Here is a 17,431-nt window from a genome sequence, read left to right as displayed (position 1 = left end):
TTTTTCCAAATACTTACAAATCAAATTTAGTTAAATTACTTGTGTACTCCATTTCACTATATTTGCTATATTTTACTTTTTACGCAATTTAATATGTTATTTTAATCGTTTATATATAGAACTATACACATCTAAAAATTATAAAAACTTAATATTATGAAACTATGAAATTAGACCATTCAAACAAGATCTTACTTGACTATATTTTTCTTCTTACACATTAACCGCAGTATATTAAATAAGTTTGATCGATAAATAGTATCAAAATCGTTATATAGCGAGTATTTCAAAACGGAGGAAGCACTTTCTCCGTTCAAATTTAATTGCAACATTGGAATTGTTACACTATTCACTTATCTCTAAGATTGTCAAAATCGAAATTCTACGTAGGATCGAAATCAACTTGGGAGATCGGATCGTAGGATCGGACGATCCTACAAATTTACAGAATTAACAAGTTATATTATGTCGATGTCTTTTATTTTGCCTTATTTTTCTCAAAAACTCGTAAACTTTCTTAAGATTTTTCTTTAATTTTCAAACTTGTGGTTGTTTTTTTTATTAATAATGGACTGGCCCATTTGAGACGCGTCTTTAATAAAGACAAGTAAGAATTTTTGGATTAGAAATAATTAACAATAATTACACCGTTGTTAATAATACTCTCATACACCTAAATGCCCACTATATTTTAATAATTGGATCTCAAATTCGTTCTAAGACTTAAGGCAGACTAAATCCTCAATATAGTTAATAAAAAACTCTCATACACCTAAATGGCTAAATCCTCATTCAGTTAGTTATCTAAGAGACAAAGCATTAAAATAAAATCTGTTACATAAATATATGCCAGCTCATCCTTTTATATAGCCTTTGTAATCTTTCCATTTATTTTTCATTCAATTAATTCAATGAAAGTGTAACTCATTCTCTCCTCTCTTTCTCTGTAAAAATCTTGAAAATGACTTCCATTGAAATCAATGTATCAATTCAATATGAAATCAAATAGTTCGACTTTGTCATGGTATCAGACGCCACTAAATTGCGAAATTGCTACTGTCTGTTCTTGTTTCTTCTCGAATTTTTCTTCTGATGAATGATAATAAACTGGTATCATTCTCTTGCTTAATGCTTCATTGCCATTGTTGCCTTGATTTTTTCTTCTCCTGTTGCGTGAATTTCACTTTCTTCTTGCATGTATCTGGTTTCCTCTTTATCTCTTTTGGTTGATTGATTTTCGTTGCTTCAATTGTTTTTTTCTTTATTCTTCCTATCTTTTGATTTTCTTGTTCTTGATCGATTAATTTTGTTTTTCCTTATTCTTAAATTGTTTTTGTTGCGTAAAATTTATAAAAAAAAAAAAAACAATTGATTTTTGGTTTTTACCGCTTCTTTTGCTTCATTACAATTTTATTTTTCTTTCCAAGATGTCTTTAGAATCTACACCTTTTGATCTGAATTCTGATCATACATCACCGTACTATTTACATACGAGTGATGCAAGTTTTATGACAACAAGTTCTTTACACAGACATAAATTTGATAACAGGGCACATCCATGCATTTTCATTGGTTATCCAAATCTTCAAAAGGCTTACAAAGTATATGACATGGTTGACAAAAAGACAGTTATATCAAGGGATGTCATTTTTTATGAACGACATTTTCCTTTTCATTTTTCCACAATTAACAATCCTCATTCCACACCACATTATCCTTTCTTTCTTCCTTTAAAGTCCACCAACTACAATAACACTTTATTTGCTGACCTTCCTTCAAGACAACATAATCCAGATGTCTTCAGTTCACATAACTTTTCTCCTACTTCTTCATATTCAAATTCTTCTCTTGTTGTTCCATCTTCTCAAACTCATCCTGACAACTTAGTAGATATGAGTTCCATCAGTGTTTCAGCCCCCACCAGACAATCTACTAGAATTAAACAACCACCAGCATATCTCTCTGATTATTTTTGCTCACATGCTGCTACTAACAATTGGTGTAATATAATACCATATAGTCAACTTCCCCCTATACATAAATGCTTCATTGCTCAGATTTCTGCTCAAGATGAGCCTCGTTCCTATTCAGAAGCCATTCAGAAGAAGGAGTAGTTACAGGCCATGCAACATGAACTTTCTGCTCTTCAAAAAAATAACACATGGGTACTAGTAGACTTACCCAAGGGTAAAAAGGCTATCAGCTGCAAATGGGTCTATAAACTCAAACTCAAATCGGATGGGTCCATTGAAAGGTACAAAGCAATGTTGGTTGCCAGAAGGTTTACTCAAAAACAAGGCATAGACTATGATGAAACCTTTTCACCTATGATCAAGATGTCCAGTATACGATGCATTATAGCAATAGCAGCTTCTAAGCATTGGGATATATGGCAATTGGATGTAAATAATGCATTCCTTCATGGTGATTTGCATGAAGAAGTGTATATGAAGGCTCCTAATGGTTTGGCCAATCCATCTGGCAAAGTTTGCTTACTACAAAAATCACTTTATGGCCTTAAACAGGCTTCAAGACAATGGTTTGCAAAACTAACTTCAGAATTGATTTCTCAAGGTTATTCTCAGTCTAAAAATGACTATAGTTTGTTTCTTAAGACAGTGGGATCTTTTATCACTATTGTGGCTGTATATGTTGATGACATACTCATCACAGGAAATGATTCTCAAGGTATTTCTCAACTAAAGTCTCATCTTGATCGCGTCTTTACAATAAAAGACTTAGGAAAACTACATTTCTTCTTGGGTATTGAAGTTGGGTACACAAATTCTGGGATAAGTCTCACACAGACAAAATTTACAAGAGAGCTTCTTTCCCACTGTAAAATTCAAAACCTCAAGCCTGCTGTCACTCCCCTTCCTCAAAACCTCAAGCTTCATCAACTGGAAGGTGCATTATATCATGATCCTACATAATACAGAACAATGGTGGGTAAAATGAATTTCTTAACTCATACTAGGCCTGATTTGGCATTTACAGTTCAACATTTGAGCCAATTCTTACAAGAGCCTAGAGAATCTCATGCTGCAGCTTTTCACCATGCCTTGAGATATATAGCAGCTACTGTAAGGCAAGGCATCTTACTAAATAGTTCTGGTCAGCTTGTATTGCAGGCTTTTAGTGATTCAGATTGGGCTGCCTGTCCCAATACCAGGAGATCAGTTACTGGTTATATGTTGATGCTTGGGTGTTCTCCCATAACTTGAAAATCTAAGAAACAAAGTACTGTTTCTAAATCCTCCAGTGAGGCAGAATACAAAGCTATGTCCTCTGCTGCAAGTGAGGTTGCATGGATGGTCAGGCTCCTACAGGAACTACAAGTGCCTATCATCAAACCATTCGTGCTGCATTGTGACAATATGAGTGTCATTCACATTGCTAGGAATCCCATATACCATGAAAGGACAAAGCACATTGAAATCGATTGTCATTTCACAAGGGAGAAAATTTTAGAAGGTCTAATTCAACTCACTTATCTTCCAACTTCATCACAACTTGCTGATGTGATGACAAAAATCTTGCCTTCATACCAGCACAACAGTTTTTTGCACAAACTTGGGATGATCCTCACCCCTAGTTTGCGGAGGGTGTTACATAAATATATGCCAGCTCATCCTTTTATATAGCCTTTGTAATCTTTCCATTTATTTTTCATTCAATTAATTCAATGAAAGTGTAACTCATTCTCTCCTCTCTTTCTCTGTAAAAACCTTGAAATGACTTCCATTGAAATCAATGTATCAATTCAATATGAAATCAAATAGTTCGACTTTGTCAAAATCCTCTTTCTAGTGTTAATTATCTTTGGTTTCCTTATTTGGTTAGTTCTCCAGCTTAATGAACTTCAATGCTCAAGTCATTTTTAAGGTAATTTTTTTTTCTCTTTTACTTTTTAAATTTTGTTTGGCTATAAATTGGCTCATTTCTAGGTGTTTCTTCAGACTTATTCAATTATATCTTCATCAAATCTGAAATTTTCATACTGCATTTTTATCAATTTCTTTAAAGAATATTTTGAGCCTATGGAAGGCCATGTCCAAACTCCATTCAGTGCTCCACCATTCCCAAAATTTGACAAATACCCATTTCCATTTCCGCTGTACGATCCACAAGGAGATGAATCTCACTTTGTGTTGTGCGACAGCGGAAGCAAAGATCGAAAAATAATAATGAAACAATAAAGATTCAAACAAACAATAAAGAAAATCACACCGAGAAATTAACGTGGTTCACTATCAACGTGATAGCTACATCCACCGGCACCGAGAATAAACTTTTCACTATAAACTGGGAGATTATAAGATGAACACGAGAAACCACAACAACGACTCTCCAAGCTTTTTCTCTCTTAGTTTTCCTCACTTTGTGTTTTGCATTGCATCTCGTTCTAATTCTAATTACATGGGGCCTTTATATAGTATACCTCATAATAAAAAGAAATTAGGGTTAAGAAAATACAAAAAACCGTCAAATACTAAGAGTAACCGGCCAAAAACATGCCAAGAAACCGCCATTACGCGATCCGTGAAAAACTACGCGAGCCGCAGAGTGAGATCAGAAGCAACTCCGCGCCCCGCGGACTAGTTCAGCAGGCACTCCGCGCCCCGCGGTCTTCTACGCGGCCCGCGGACCTTCCTCTGCTTGGCAACTTGTTCGAGTCACTATATTTCAACACTTTGATTACTATATGCCAGAAAATTTGTTATTCATGTTACGCCAATATGTTGTCGCCCAAAAATTATCAGTTGATGATCACTACATTATACCATTAGACTTTAGAAAGTACTCGTTCTTAAACTTATCATTGATACCATCATCCCTTAAAATGGACAATGTATATGACCCAAAACTCATCCAATGTCGATCTTATCAATTGTTATTGGCAACGCACAAATTATACGAAAGATTACTCCATTGGTTGTATCACAACTTATTATTTACATCAACTACTTGAGAGGGGGAATAAAGTTGTAACTGATGTGACATACTGTGCTTTAGATGAATTTAAATTGAATACACAACATGCACCTGACTTTCAAGTTAGCCCTCAAATGGTTAGTGTTGATTGTTTATTATTTTTATTTTATTTGATATTTGATATAACATAATATTATTGATATATTTTTTTTTTTTTTCAGGCAACCAATTGGCGTATAATGATGCTTTGTATTTTGTTTGGCAAACCTAAAAGGAGACGATTATTGATTGGTGGCCTTAGTTTTGATCTAGTAATATTTGTATCCATGGCCTTTTTGATCTATGTAATCTTCCTTTAGATTGATTCAAAACTCATTTAGATGCTTTAGTTTATTTATAACTATCATAACTTTATTTTTATTTTTTTAAAAAAAAATTAAGAGCTTTTAGAATCTATGTATTTGCAACACCTATAGTATCTTCTTTTCATGTTCGTATTTATTATTATTTTTTTTTTTGCTTTATTGTGAAGTCAAATATTAATGTTGATGGTCTATTGTTTTACTAAGACATCTTTGATATTTATTTTATTTTAAGTTGTAATTAGCTCAATATAATTAAATGATTAATGAAGTTCCTTTTCAACGATTAGTGGCAGACCCAAAACTCAAAGTCATTAAAATCATAATTTAATGAAAAATCATTAATTAAAAAAAATATTTTCAATTTAGTCTTATAAAAGAATATTTTTTTGAACAGTTCATCTAAAAATTAATGTTTTTAAGTATTATTCCATGAATGTCACTTTGATCTCTACATAGTAAACAATTACATATCACTAATCAACAATTATTAACAGAAATTTTTATCAAAAGCATTTCACTTTTTAAAAATTTGTAATGTAAATAAATTTACAAGAATCAATTAATCAAGAACATACTTAAATAAATAACCACAAAATTACCCTTTCGTTTTTTTATTCTTCTCATTTACTTTTTACACAATTTTCAAAACAAATTTTAAATCTCAATATCTCTAAATACGCATAATAAAAACTTATAAAAAAGTATACATTAAGACGAATTTAACGAGATTTTACATGGATATATTTTATCTTCTAAATATATCTTAAAAATATTAATCAAATTTTTCTCTTCTTAAGGCGAAATATTTCAGATGGGAAGAAAATTAGAATACGGAAGAGTAATACTTATATACAACTTATTTAAAAAAATTGATAATAATAGAAATTAATAAAAACAATAATCAATTAATGAAGAACTTATATCGAATTTATTTAAAAAATTGATAGTAATTTTAATTAAGATTATATTATCATATATAGTTGACTATAATTTGCAAAATTGAATTAATTAAAAAATCACACCTTTGATTAAAGATGACTATAATTCATAAAATTGAATGTAATAGTGGTTTACAATTTTTACAGTTATTTTAGTTCCTTCAACCTTAAAACCAATAATTTAGCATTAAATTCAAATTCAAACATTCTTAGAGGCAAACACACACACATATATCAACATGTTTTCTCTATCTATCTAATAACAGTGAATTTTTCTCCCATGCCAGTTAAATAACAGTGAAGTAAGGACATTTTAGAACTAAATTTCAAGTAACAACACCAAATATATTAAATTGATATTTTTGTTTGAGTTTTATATTAAGTTTGAATTGTATTAATTGTTAATTAGATAATTAAATTTAGATTTGGATTTGAATTGGTTGGATTTGATTTTTTGGAGTATTTGATGTTACTGATGGTTTATTTAATTGGTTTCTTTGTTTAGTTGTTAAAAATTGACTTTCTATTCAAATTGAGGCAAAGTAAACAGCGTTTTAATATAGACGATATTTTTACAGAGGAGTTATAAAACTTGAAAAGAATTGACAATAACAATCATAATATTATTGCCTAATACTAAAATCTAATATTTTATTTTCCTTTATTTAGTTTGATCAACAACTAAAGACTTAACATCTTGAATGTCCTCATAACAAAATAAAGAGCAAGATATAAAATTAGAATTCAATCGTTTGATCATTACCTAACATAAATTTTAAAATTTTAACAGTGCGTATTAAGGCATGATTAATCATATGTAGTGGTTTTATGGGTCAAAATTAAGCAAATACTAAAGATTTTAATATGTGATGATGATAATAATATTTATACTTCAACATACAATATTGTAAACAAATTAAAATGGTGGTTAAATATGTATAGTTGATATAGTTTTTTTTGAATATATACATTTTCACTAAGTATATATATTGTTGAACTTTATTTTTCGCTATTATGTATTATGGTATGCAAACCTATATTTCACATCGCGTGTCAATAATTATTTTTTATTTTATTTTATTTTTTGATAATTTCTTCACTTATTTATAAAAGTATATATTAAATATAATTAAGTATTAATAACCCGTGCTTTGCACGGACAATCACCTAGTTATGACTATTTATTGGTCATCAAAATTAAGCATGTCCAACTCATGGAGGATATAAGGATAGCAAGCGATTTTGAATCCACTACAGTTGGTCATGCTTCAACAATATTTCAAAACTCAACTTACGATATTATCCCAAGTAAAATTTTGAGTCCATCAAAGATGATCCCAATGACTCGTGAGCTCTATTATACTCATACAATCACTCAATGGACCACACAACTTCAACCATAAAAACTATGATCAACCTCCAACAGGCCTTCTTCTTTCATAGATAAGGAACAACAATAACTAATCATTCAAGTTGTTTACTGTTTAAGAGATTTTTTTCCTCCATTTATCAAAGATGATGTCGTTATTTGCTAATAAAGTGTCTAAGTGGGAAATATATGACTCGCCTTTTTATTAGCTTTCATTAAATTGTTTGAGTGGGATGCATGTGACTTTTCATTACTCGACATACAATAATAGTTTGTTAGCTATTATATGATATATTCATTGAAAATCAATAACCAATAATTTACAATTCTATTTCTTTGTTATTGAAATAATGAAAAACAATAAAACCGTGGGGATTATATACACCAACCTTTAACATATTAGTAAATAAGTAGAGTGGAGAGCAAAAAAATGTGTGCTAGTACCTCGTAAAGTAGAGATTAAGAAGCGTAGGTTACAAAATAAGAGTGAGTAATGATGCACAATAAATTATTATGCATTGAGTATATGTTAGACTATGTCTCTATTTTGTTGCACACAATGTTATTATTGGTTAGTTCTGTTGTTTTGTTAACTAGTTGTTTTTAGACTAGAGAATGAGAAAGGGTGCATAATAGGAGAAGAGGAAACGAAAATCGAATATAAGATCTTATATGCAAAAAGTAAAAAAATACTCCAATTAAGATAAGACTCGATTTTGTATATTATTAATATGTTTTTTTTAAACACACCATTTTTGAAAAAAAATAAAGGCAATCAAAAAGATAGAAAAAATAAAATTTTAAAACAAAATTAAATTAGGCAATTAAATTTTAAAACAAAATTACAATTCACTAGTTCATCATACTTAAGTTCTTGTTTACATATATGTAAAGATGGCTGAAAGCATGGAGTAGGTTATAGTGAGGTTTGGTTAGTTTGTTCACCAATGTGCACCTTCAAATAGGGTTTTACTCATTTCCTAGGATGTTATAGGAAGCAAATGGCTACTAATAAATTTGATAAAACAAATTATTACTTGCTAAATTTAAGAAATCAAGGAGAAATAATTAAAATATTATCTCTAATTGTTCGAGGATGATGGTTTAATCTTTTGACAATGATAGTGATGGATCATTAATCATGAAGATAATTTATTCAATTTTTATGTTGGTACAAATTATTGGTTGCATTTTTCTATTTAGAAAAATGTATTAGGTTGTTTTGAGAATAGGTTTTTTATTTTAAATTGTAGATTTCAATTATAAAATCATATAAAATTATAATTGAAGACTCAATGCAAGTATGGGGAAACTTAAAGTGACTATTGGTGAAGATGTTGTGACGAAAACGACCAACTTTAAATATTTAGGATCAGTAATCTAGACTACTTGAAAAGATGTCATGCATCGAGTTCAAGATAGATGGCCTAAATGGACAACAACCATTAGGGTGCCATTTGAAAGGTGTTTTCCGAATAGATTAAAAGGTAAATCCGTAAAAATACACACAGAGTTGCTTTTAAACTTGCCTTGTTGGATTGGGACAGGGTGCTACTCAGTTAGGAAGATGTATGAGCATAAGATAGATATAACATAGATGCTTGGAGTTGTTTGAATGTATTTTGCAGAGAATTGTTCGACCCTTTATAAGTTTAGGGTTGCAAATTTTGTGGGAAATGAATCGAAGAAGATGATTGCTGAATTTTTAAGCCGTGCTTGTTTGTTGTTACTAACAACAAATAAAAGACTAGTCAATATATTAAATAACAACTTTCGTTCATGTTTGACCAACTCTTTTTAATTCGATGTTACTAACGACGAACAAATTTTGTTGACTTTTGTAGGCTTGTTAAGACAAACTTTTATTTTATTCGTTTTTAGTTTTAGCAAAAAGTATTACCACAAGCTCGAACATAAAAATACTTATTTTGAGAAAGACTTTGCAAAAGAGAATGTTATTTAATTTTTTTTATTTAAAAAGGTTTATAAAATTAAAAAGTTCTTGAAAAGACTAGTCAATTGAGTTGTAGATACAGCTTGTCTCTTGAGAGACCGTTTCTTTGAGAGACGTATCTTAAGCCCAACTCATTAAAGATTGATGCGTACTTACCGTATTCTTAATGCCTACTTACATTATTCTTAATGCTTACTTACCGTATCCTTAATGCCTATTTTCAATATCTTAAATGTCTACTTACATCATTCTTAATGCCTACTTACAATATTTTAAAAAATATATAATGGGCCGGCCTAATTAGAGATGATCGCTCAAATAGACCATCTCTCACAAGAATTTGTGTTTATTTGCAGATATTGTTTCATATAACTTGGGCCGAGAAAGTGGGTTGCGTGGATCATCACGCATTTTTTAAAATGCAAAAGCCCAAAAGACTGAAAGCCCATTGTTCACCAACACAATCTAAGCCGTCTATTTTAGGGCTCAGATCGGGTGCCCCAATTTAAAAACCCTAAACTCACTCATCATCTTCTGTCATTCACCTCTGAAAACCCTAAATTCCTCACTCCACAGGTAAATCTCTCGTTCATCTCCTAGTATCTTTTGTTGATCGTTTTATTTTTCAATTTTTGTCTAGTTTTTTCTTGAGATGCGTCTACGAACGTTGCGATTTCTTCATTTGATTTTAAAATCTATAATTTTCTCATAAACTCAGCATTTACTGACGAGTTTTATCTCTTTTTAAGTAAATAGGAAGTGTTGTTTGAAATGAAATTTGTTAGTTTTTAGCTACTGATTGATTCGGCTTTTCTTTTGAAAGAAATCATCTTTTTCTGCATTTTTCGTTGTATTGATTTTCCCTTTTTGTATAAGACTAGTTAGATATGGACTAAAGTTGTATGCTAGATGTCTAAACTAGTAATGACTTAAGTTCTGGTGAACTTTATCACGTATATCTACCAAACTTTCTGCAAATCCAATAATTTGTCCTGAATACTTTTAATTTCTGTTGCTGGATAGGATTGTGAAGTTTGTGATGATAATCCTGTCTGTGATATGTATGATTTGCTAGGGTTTTGATTTACTATCTTATGCGGCTATGTCAATAATTTAAAATAAAAAATTACAGTCACCATTGAATGAAGCAGCTCTTTTGAAATACCTATCCGCTCCTGCTTGATGTTCTCATATTGAATTTTCACAAAATTTAATTTAAAATAAAAAAGACTTTGCTGCAGCTAGGATCTGACCCTTGCTCAGATGTGTGGAAGCAACACACTAACCGACTCATTTAGGTATATTTTCATGTACGACTAGATTTTATTTTGGATGTAAGTTATGTCAACCGACCTCAGTGACATCACCTTAGATTTGCCCCCTATTCCCAACTCTGTTTCTGTAATATCGCAATGTAATATTGCACCTGCCTATGTTTTGAATGCTTTATAAAATAGTTGTGTTGGTAGAACAGATTAACAGTTTATACTGATTGTAGACAGCTGTTTATGGGAACTTGTAGATCATCTTGTATTAGAATATCTAATATTAGAAAATAAGCATTTGTAATATTTTTATTATGTTACCAACTTTTACATTGAAAAGTTTGGCTTATGACAGTATGAATAATTTGATAGCGGTGAACATTGTTTTCATTTGCAGGTAAGCCATGGTGAGGCATAACAATGTTATCCCTAATGGACACTTCAAGAAGCACTGGCAAAATTATGTCAGGACATGGTTTAACCAACCAGCTCGCAAGACAAGGAGACGTCTTGGTATTGTACTATGTCTTGGTATTCTTCACCTTTTGTTTTGTGGCCCTTCTTGATTCTTCTAATCACTGGATTTTACTGCTATTACAGCTAGGCAAAAGAAGGCCGTGAAAATCTTCCCTAGGCCTACTGCAGGACCTCTTCGCCCAGTTGTACATGGTCAAACTTTGAAGTACAACATGAAAGTCAGGGCTGGTAGAGGGTTCTCTTTTGAAGAGCTAGCTGTAAGTATTTTTGGCTATGGTACTATTTGAAAATGAATCACTAGATGTTTAAATCTTTTTTTTTCTGTTATGTCACGGATTTTGAATGTGCTGGACTTTCATGAAAATTGCTCTTGTTATACATTGTTTTAGTACAAGTCAGCTCTTGTATTTTTATTTACTCTATTTATAGGTATTTGTATACAGAAATTGTATTATTGGTAGTGTGCTTATGTGAAAGTTTTTGATTTAGTGTGTCTAATTGCGAGTCTATTCCCTGTATAGATCCTTTTAATTGTCCTTAAAATAGAAACTTTTTATCTCTATGCTGTGTGTTTTGTTTTCTTATCATCTGTCTAGATATATGTATCGGTCTGCTTTGTTCCTTCATGTGAGATATCATAGCAATCTCAAAGCCTTTGCTTTAGTGGTATCACCTCTTATCTTCCTTAGGGGTTTTTGGGATCAATTCAAGAGAAAGGCAATGTGTGCCTTCTTTTTGTGGGGCGGTGGGTGTTGGGTATTTGCATTTTGTAATTAGGCCTCTTGTTGACGTAAGCTATTTTAATGCTACGATTGCCACCTCACATGAAATGATGTCTCCCATATTTCCATAATCAATATTCATATTTTTCTTCAACTCAGGTCATCAGTGTTGCCTGAATATTCATGTGCTTGGTTTGGAATTGGGATGTGCAAAAACTTGGTTTTGCTTTAGCGCATTCAAATTGCAATAAAACAGTGTCAATTAAGAGTTTCGTTTATATGTTAAAATCTTTAATTTCTGTATTGTGATTTATGCTAAAACATCTGTGGTGCCAGAATGTTTACAAGTTTTTATTTTGTTTTATATTCTTGTGAAAAGTTGGTTCTGCTATAACACATCCAATAAACCAATGCTAACTTAGAGTAATAATTATATGTTAAATTATTACTCCTAATTTTTACCGTGATAAATGTTAAAATTTTGAGGTGGTCATTACAAGTTGCTTTTATTGTTTTTGTTCCTTGTGAAGATTTGTTGTTCTGTATGAGTGTTGAGAAATGTTGGTCGAGTTGCTCCCTGTTCTTGCTCCAGATCCTCTAGAGCTGTTTCTAGTATCAATTCTCACTTTATAAGAATGGTTTTGTAATATTCCAGGCAGCTGGTATTCCCAAGAAGCTTGCTCCAACAATTGGGATTGCTGTTGACCATAGACGCAGAAATCGTTCACTGGAGGGGCTTCAAACGAATGTCCAAAGGCTAAAGACCTACAAGGCTAAGCTTGTCGTCTTCCCAAGACATGCACGCAAGTTCAAGGTAAAATTATCAACTGTGCATAGTCATTTTATGTATGAAACATACCGTTATCAACTATGAGAATACCCTTTTTCCCATGATTTTGTAATTGTTGGGATAACCTTCTGCATTGATTCATAGTTTTGTTATGACACCATTTGTTCAGAATGTGCTGATCACTTTGGTATTTCTATAACAGGCTGGTGATTCTACTCCAGAGGAACTTGCAACTGCCACACAGGTGCAAGGAGAGATCTTACCAATTCAAAGGGAACAACCAAATGTCGAGCTTGTCAAGATTACTGACGAGATGAAGAACTTTAACGCATATGCTAAGCTCCGTCTCGAGAGGACAAACAAGCGTCACCAAGGTGCAAGACTTAAGAGGGCAGCCGAGGCTGAGAAGGAAGAAAAGAAGTAATGAGTCTCAGAATTTGGATTTAGTAGGAAAACTATTTATCAATTTTGTGCTTTATGACGTTTTGCCCGACTAAAATACTGCAAGACTTGAATCATTCGGTTTCTTGAGCAGACGAATGGATAGTGTTGTTGAATCTTATGTGCTTGCTATGAACATAAGTGCTTGTTGCTTTCAATTGTTTACTAAATGAGTGGGACAGGGAATAATCGTTTCATTTTGACTTTACGTTCAAGATTGAGGATGTCTGTTGACGAGGATCTTTTACATCCTTTGAACGAATTTTTAACCTTGAAGACTTCTCTTGACGATGATCTTTTACATCCTTTACACAAATTTTAAACCTAACATATGTACAGTTGAAATTATGCCTAGGCCAGAGTCTTATGTTATGGGTTACCGTTTATTATTATTGATGACACTCATAATCTAAATATATTCGCTATAATCTATAATTAACATATAAATAAAATAATGTTTAAAAAATGACAAATTCTCTTGGGTTCAAGAAATTTATTCCATGGAGAAAATACTGGATTCTCATTTAGACATAAGTCATAAGTGTCGAGAAAGTATAATATTATAAATCAAATATACAATCAATCAAAAATCTTCATAGATATTATAAAATTGACAAGGATAAGGTAATAGGTTATGTTATTGATTCTCCAATACCCGAAAATTCTGCACAACACAACTCAATTGCATGTAAACCCTTTTGATTTAAATTGATTATTATAATTAATAATTTGAGATTCTAGATATACAAATTATTATGATGATTATTTTGTTTGGATTAGCGTGTAGGTTGAGGAAGGGAAAAATTAGGTGAGATTCGTACTTAGTACTTTATCTTGGAGAATGTGGTACCGTAAAATATAAAATGTGTTTAATTATCGGAATTTCAAAAAGCATTTTCTTGACATCTAATCAAAGATCACATGCCTATTATCCTAATATGAATCATAAAATATAGAAGAATATGATATTTTCGACGTGTGGATTCACGTGTAAAGTCAGCTATGAAATTCACCAAATAAAAATATTAGAACGTCAATCGTCACCTCTTTATTGTTGATCCACAAGTACCAATCGTATCACTTACGTATATTAATATGGTTTAAAAACTCATTTTCTTATTACTTTTTGTATATACTTTAAGTTGATATATATACTTTAACTTCATATCTTTTTGTATGCCTTAATTTAGTTCCAATAAGATAAATGTTTCTTCATGTCTTACTTAGCATAAATGGAGATATATATGTATTTTGATTCTCCAATCAGAACATATAATAGAACAAACAATTAACCGTCATTATAATACCAATATAATAAATATCTTATATTATTTGGTATAATTGTATCCGATCAATACTTATATGTTGTGCTACGTAATTTCATAAGACTCGATTATATGTAGTAGTAAATTAATTGAATTGTAAACATATTAATATTGATTTTTAGTAAAACACTACAATCAGATATAATAATCAAATATATTTTATCTCCAAAATACTTTATATTTATATTTTATATTTACACTTGATCAAAGATCAAAGTATCATTAAATTTATTTAAGTACTTCTTCCAACTCATACAAAACCATTCTCAATATTTGACCATCTAAAAGTGCAAATGATTGAGGAAACTATTTATACAGTACACGTTGCATCAATGACATCATCTCTATTCTCTATGTTGAGCAAGTGAATAAGTATTTCATTTAAAGGATTTTAATTATGAAATTATTAATAAAAAATATGAAAATAACAAGGTTTGAATAGTCATTTTCAAATTCTCAACTTTAACTACTTTAAAAACAATGATAGAATTTGATCCAAATCTAAATTTGAAAACTTTTAATTTGTCAAACTATAAATTTGAGTTAATTTCAAATTTCTAAATAAAATTATTATTTCTAAACAAGGCATTAAGGGGTTTATAGTTGATGTATATTTAAATTTTAAGCTTTTATTCGTGGGTGAAATTGATGAAATTGAAATATTAATACAGGCAACTTTAGCATTTTCTATCATAAGCTTTAATTTTGATTTATTAAATAATTGAAATTCTACTACATGATTACAACGAGGTTTGTCGAAATATCAGTGGTAATATTTTTTTTCACATAATAATAACAAGGTTAATGTTTATAAAAATTATAGCAGAAAGAATTAAAAAATTATTAAAATTAATCAAAAGATGAATAACCCTTACTTTTTTTCTCTTGTTTTTTTAAATAAACCATTTTTCCTCGGTTTCTATTTATTATAGTTTTGAATACGCATTTTATATTCGCCTTAATTAAAATGTACACAATAAATTACTCCTTTAATTTTTTTTTATTTGTCCATTTTACTTTTTCACGTACTTTAAAGTAACAAGATACCATTTGAATATATTTTGTCTTGAATATATACTTTAAAAATCAAATTTAAATTTCTTTCTCATAATGTGAAAAACTTAAAGTGGACAAATAAATAAAAAGTAATAAAGCAACTACAAAATTTTACACCTCTTTCACTCATTTCTATATATATACCCTATATTATAAAGTATCTACTAATGGTTTAGTAAGGACCCATGGAACATTGATTCTTGAAGTAGAAGACATGACAATAATAAGGATGCCTTAATTAAACAAAAAAATACTCTAAAGTTAATTTAAAATTAAGAACTGGTTATGGCATGCACAATATAATCCTTAATCTCATCAAAAAGTTAAGCAATAACAAATTAATGCTGAGTTCACATTGTGAATAGTCAAAGCTCAAAGGAATATTAGTGATGATTATAACCTCATAAATCATATCATAATAGTAGAAAAGGGCCTTAATAGTTCAATTTATACAAAGAGACAAAATCAGAAAATAAAAGTTAAAGAAATCGAGAAAAAATAAAATAATACTAACAATGTATAATTAATAGATTTGCAAGAACCAAACTAAAAAAATAAACGGTAAAAATAGACTTTAAAAGTAAGCCGCGAGGACAAACCCTGCCTAGCCCATGGCTTCTGTGTATATATATATAGAGATTATCTATAATCATATATTTCTTGTACTATTATGTTATCATAAATCAGCTAGTCTCTTAAGATACATATCTTAAACTCAACTCATTAAAGATTATTACATAATTACCGTATTCTTAATGCCTACTTATATTATCTTTAATGCTTATTTACCGTATCTTTAATGCCTACTTTTAATATTTTAAATGTCTACTTACATCATTCTTAATGCCTACTTACAATGCTTTAAAAATATATAATGAGCCGGCCTAGTTATAAATGATCTCTAAATGAGATCATCTCTCACAAGAATTTGTGATCATAAATAAACCTCAAACTATGAAAATAAATTATCCTATAAACATATTCCATTTAACATTATAAATTATTTCATAATAAAGATGATAATGATATATGTAACTTGCGATTAAATTGCATTGACATTAATTATTCTCATGGTTTTCAATATAAGAAAATAATAACTAATTATTGCATGATACATACTCAGATGGATCTATTGACACTAAGGATTATAATAACAATGAATCTTGAATCCAACTTAGATTTGTGAATTTAAATTTATTTTATATCATTTAATATCAATTTATTAAATAGATTTATCTAAAAAAAGTAGAGATTTCAATTCAAATCTTATTTACTAGTAGATTAGACTGGAATCTATATACCCAAAAAGACTTTCTTTAGTTTTAAACCTTTTATATTTTAATTCTATTTTCTTTGGCAATTTAATTGTGATTTATCATTGATAATTATATACTTACTTTGCTTTTGAATTGCTTTATGCTTTGTTTAGGGATATTAAAGTAGAGTAATTAAGTTAATATAAAAAAGTTAAATTTGATTATTAATTACTTTATAAAAAAATTCCAAGTTAAGTCAATTGGTTTAATGAGCATGAGGCACTAGAAAAAAAATAAAATGTAAAATTTCAGAGATTGATTAATTATGTTGTATCTATAGCTTAACAACTCTTTTTTATTCGGTTCGTTCACCTGACAGTAATTAAGTTTTATATTAAGAGGTCGTTTGCAAACGACTAATAGCTGATTATAATGGCTGATTTAATCAGCTGATTTTATTAATTGGTTTGATTAATCGATTTTGAATCCGGTGCTATGAGCAGCTTGTTCAAAAACAGTTTATTCATATCAATAAGCT

General features: G+C 30.1%; 1 protein-coding gene across 1 annotated transcript; it reads left to right on the top strand.

Annotated features, from left to right (window-relative positions):
- Positions 1-10,051: 10,051 nt before the first annotated feature.
- On the top strand, positions 10,052-13,544 carry LOC130801594 (60S ribosomal protein L13-1). Its single transcript, XM_057665470.1, has 5 exons — positions 10,052-10,137; positions 11,224-11,339; positions 11,427-11,560; positions 12,681-12,839; positions 13,018-13,544. Exons 2-5 carry the CDS (start codon positions 11,231-11,233, stop codon positions 13,237-13,239), a joined length of 624 nt encoding a protein of 207 aa, XP_057521453.1. The 5' UTR covers positions 10,052-10,137; positions 11,224-11,230; the 3' UTR covers positions 13,240-13,544.
- The last annotated feature ends 3,887 nt before the right edge of the window (positions 13,545-17,431 follow it).

This window comes from Amaranthus tricolor, chromosome 15 (assembly GCF_026212465.1).
Source record: "Amaranthus tricolor cultivar Red isolate AtriRed21 chromosome 15, ASM2621246v1, whole genome shotgun sequence".
Taxonomy (NCBI): Eukaryota; Viridiplantae; Streptophyta; class Magnoliopsida; order Caryophyllales; family Amaranthaceae; genus Amaranthus; species Amaranthus tricolor.
The sequence above is the reverse complement of the archived record's forward strand: the minus strand, read 5'-3'. Positions and strand labels throughout refer to the sequence as shown.